Below are 3619 nucleotides of genomic sequence, written 5' to 3'. Positions count from 1 at the left end.
CCAACGGTCGAGAGGCGGGGAGGCATCAGCGGCCGGCGCTCGGGAGGGGGCCACGGCCTGATCTGTGAGGGAGAGAGTGAGGAGGGAGAGAAGGAAGATGAAGGGGAGAGAGAGAGTGAGGGAGAGAAAGAAGATGAGAAGGGAAGATGAGGAGGGAAGGGGAATCCGAGGGGAGGAGTAGGGTCATAGGGTGGTGGGGTGGGGTGGGGGATTTTTTTATAAGTCATCTCTGACGGCTATAAATTTTTAACTCGTTTGAGATGAGATATCTAATCTTTGACAAGTTGCAAATTTAACACCCGTCACTGTTGAGGTCAAACCAGTAACGGGTTGGAGAGAAAACCCATCACTACCTCACCTGTGACGGCTTAAAATTCTGGCCCGACACAGGTGAGGTGATACCTATGACGGGCCACGGTCGGATGCCTCACCGATGATGGCAAACCTAATGACCCGTCAAAGGTGACGGTCATATGTGACCAATCCTTAGGCCTGTCGCTGGTGTGCCGTCACAGATGTAGTTTTCTAGCATAGTGGACCTTGGCGACCACTTCAAAATAAACTGGAGCGCCGAAACTGCCGGAGTATAAATGACAAACAAGGCACACAATAAATACAAACTAAAAAGCTACTGAAATAGCAAAAGAAACCAATTTTAAGGATTCTTGACACTTTTAAAGAATTTACGAATGGGTTAAAACGAAGTTTGGATGAATTAGATATGAATTTTACAAGATGAACTGTGTTATTACTAGCTAATAACCGAAAAACCTTAATCATTTGTCATACATTATTGCCCAGGAGGAAATAAGATCAAAGGATAGATTAAATTTGGTAAGCAAGCCTCACGAGATACCGAACTCAACAAGTCAATTCTTCGTGACACGGGACCATCCAAATGATGAACCGAAACCGGCGAACAGAACCGGTGGCTCTTGGACCTCAAATTGAAAATCATGCCCGCTCATTATTTGCATGTCACTCAAATGGTTATTAAAAAAAATTGAAAAAATTAGAAAATATGTATTAACATGTGATATATCACTCCACAAACATGAAAGTTCAAATTCAACTTGTACATCTCGCAACGAGAAAAACAAATTAAACTACAGCTAGTTAAGCTATATTCACAGTCAAATTTGTTTTTTTTGTTGCGAGAGATAGATGTTGAATTTGAATTTACATATTTATAGAGTGATATATATATCACATGTTAATACATCTTTTCTATTTTTTTCAGTTTTGTTATAACCATTTAAATAACGTGCAAACAACGATGGGACATCCCCTCAAGGGATCAAAATCCACTCCCGAGTTTTCACATATAAAGCTTAGGTAAACAAGAATGGGAGGATATATATATTGGGAGGAAAAAAGACTGAAGTTGCACCAACCGTTCAATCCAGCGCAGTGACCATTACCAATGCAACCGAACCACAGGAAACCGAACCTGTGCAGCAAAGCTCTTAGACACACTAGCTTGTACGTGTGAGTGTAACAATACTACATTTATTATATACTCTATGAATGGCACTTCATTAGGACCCAACATTCGGCACCTCAAAGTTCTAAATCATTCTCGATCATCGATCTCGCTATAACTATGATCAGCTCCAACTCGTATATCAGATGTGATTGTGATAAGAATGGGAGGCGTATAGGAAGTAAACGAAACACCTAGCTAGGTACTCTGTATCAAATCCAACACAAATCCTCTTATGGAGGCTGGATGAGCAGTTCAAGCAGACAGTACTATCTACAACTTGTGATCTCCAATGTTATTGTCCTATTGTCCATCGGAAGGAGCAGCAGCTACCCCATGTAGAGGTATAGCCGAGGATAAATTCTCACTTCTGTGTGTAAACTATCTGGGTTCGATATTTGACACTGCCAACAAGAATGGGCAAGTGTGCGAAGGAGAGCACGGGGGACACCAGAGTTCATCTTGATGTAGACCATGTGTAGTAAAAGGGTACCAATAGTCTATATGTTGGTTTTTCTTTGGAACCGACACCTATCGTTGTTCAAAGGATTTGGTTCTCTATTTTTTATCTCACAATAGGTAGGAAAAGGTTAATAGGTGCCAGTTGTAAATAAACTGGCACCTCTGAGCCAGTCGCTATGAGGATTTTTTAAGTAGTGATGGTGTATTTTTACAGGAACTTGGGAATGCGAGTGACCGTTGATGGCCCCTCACTGTTTCCGCGCACTGGATACATATGCATGTTGAGAATAAGAAATTTTTTTTTGCTAAAATGCAGCTAAAACAACAAGCATGAAGTAAATGAAAAAGTGCTCAACATCATACGATCCACTTAACATCCTTCCCCCACTGCTTGAGATCCCAGTTCCATCGTCGCCGTCGTCGGCACTCCCACCTCCCGCAAAGCTCCTCCCTCCTCCTGCAGGGGTGCTTCCGCTTCCACCGCTGGGGCTACCACCAGCTCCCGCGGGGCTCCCCCGCACTCCTGCAGGGGTGCTTTCGGCTCTTGCAGAGCTTGTAGATGCTGCTAAGCTCCTTGTACCACTACCACCAGGGCTCCCACCGGAGGTGGGAGTCCTCGCCCCACCGCTGGAGGGAGGGCCACCGCTGGCAGCCCCAGAGACGCCTTGAAAGGAGGCGACCACGTAGAGCAGCGCCAGCATCGCTGCCCCGACCAGGCTCATCCTGCCGCCCCTCATGGTCGATCTTCCTCCTGGACTAGGTGCTTAATATTGCTTATGACACATCGGTCCCTTTTAGGCCGTTTAAAGTATCCTTGCACTTTAGGCCAAGTATAAGCCTTTATATTCGGTTTGTAGAGTTTGGTCTATGTGGGTGTGAGGGATGTAGCCTTTGGTGATTTATTTTTAATAGTCCAATAAATTAATGGGAAGTTTTAGTATTTTGATGGACTGTTAAACAGTCATTTGGACCAATGTTTAGGTTTAGTTAAATTGCTAGAAACTTTAAGGCATGTTAATTATTTGGAACAACAGACATCTGGTTATTAGGTTAATAGGTGAAAGGTTATGATAATACAGAAGCCGATGCTGTCAAATGGTGATTTGGAGTACTTCTATTCTGTAGGGGATCAATTCGGCGCCGTCTATCGTTTGTGTTTGTGCCGAACTGCATGGTAGTAGTAATGTATTGACATGGTGCATGCGTGTGTTTTGGTAGTACTGTGTAAACATCATTGTTTGGATCCACACGTGACAGGGCTGACCATTAGTATATATGCATGTCTCCGGTAGCAATGGCTTATAGCGAGAGGGTGGTCTCATAGGTTGTCTCATGGATAAAACTGTGCACAAAGTTGGAGCAACGTGATGGTTCGGCCATGGTAGGTACAAAAGAGGCAGAGGATTGCTTTGCTGATGAGGCCGATCCAATATATAGTGATGGCGGCGTATTTGTGGTCCAGGAGTTGTCAATTGGTTCAGGAGATTCGTTACAGAGAGATCTATCTATCTATCTATCTATCTATTATATACTAAAAGTCTATTAGACTTCCTACAAACACTCTTAAGCCGCCATGCGGCGCTCCTACAAACACTCCTATATCGCCACGTGGCACTATTTAATCTTACCGTCAATTTTCATTAAAATTGGTGGACCCAATATTATAGACCATTC

General features: G+C 43.6%; 1 protein-coding gene across 1 annotated transcript; it reads right to left on the bottom strand.

Annotated features, from left to right (window-relative positions):
* Positions 1-2250: 2250 nt before the first annotated feature.
* Positions 2251-2682, bottom strand: LOC127784711 (uncharacterized). Its single transcript, XM_052312050.1, has one exon. The coding sequence runs from the start codon at positions 2680-2682 to the stop codon at positions 2251-2253; it is 432 nt and encodes a 143-aa protein (XP_052168010.1).
* Between the last annotated feature and the right edge of the window lie 937 nt (positions 2683-3619).

This window comes from Oryza glaberrima, chromosome 9, assembly GCF_000147395.1.
Source record: "Oryza glaberrima chromosome 9, OglaRS2, whole genome shotgun sequence".
Taxonomy (NCBI): Eukaryota; Viridiplantae; Streptophyta; class Magnoliopsida; order Poales; family Poaceae; genus Oryza; species Oryza glaberrima.
The sequence above is the reverse complement of the archived record's forward strand: the minus strand, read 5'-3'. Positions and strand labels throughout refer to the sequence as shown.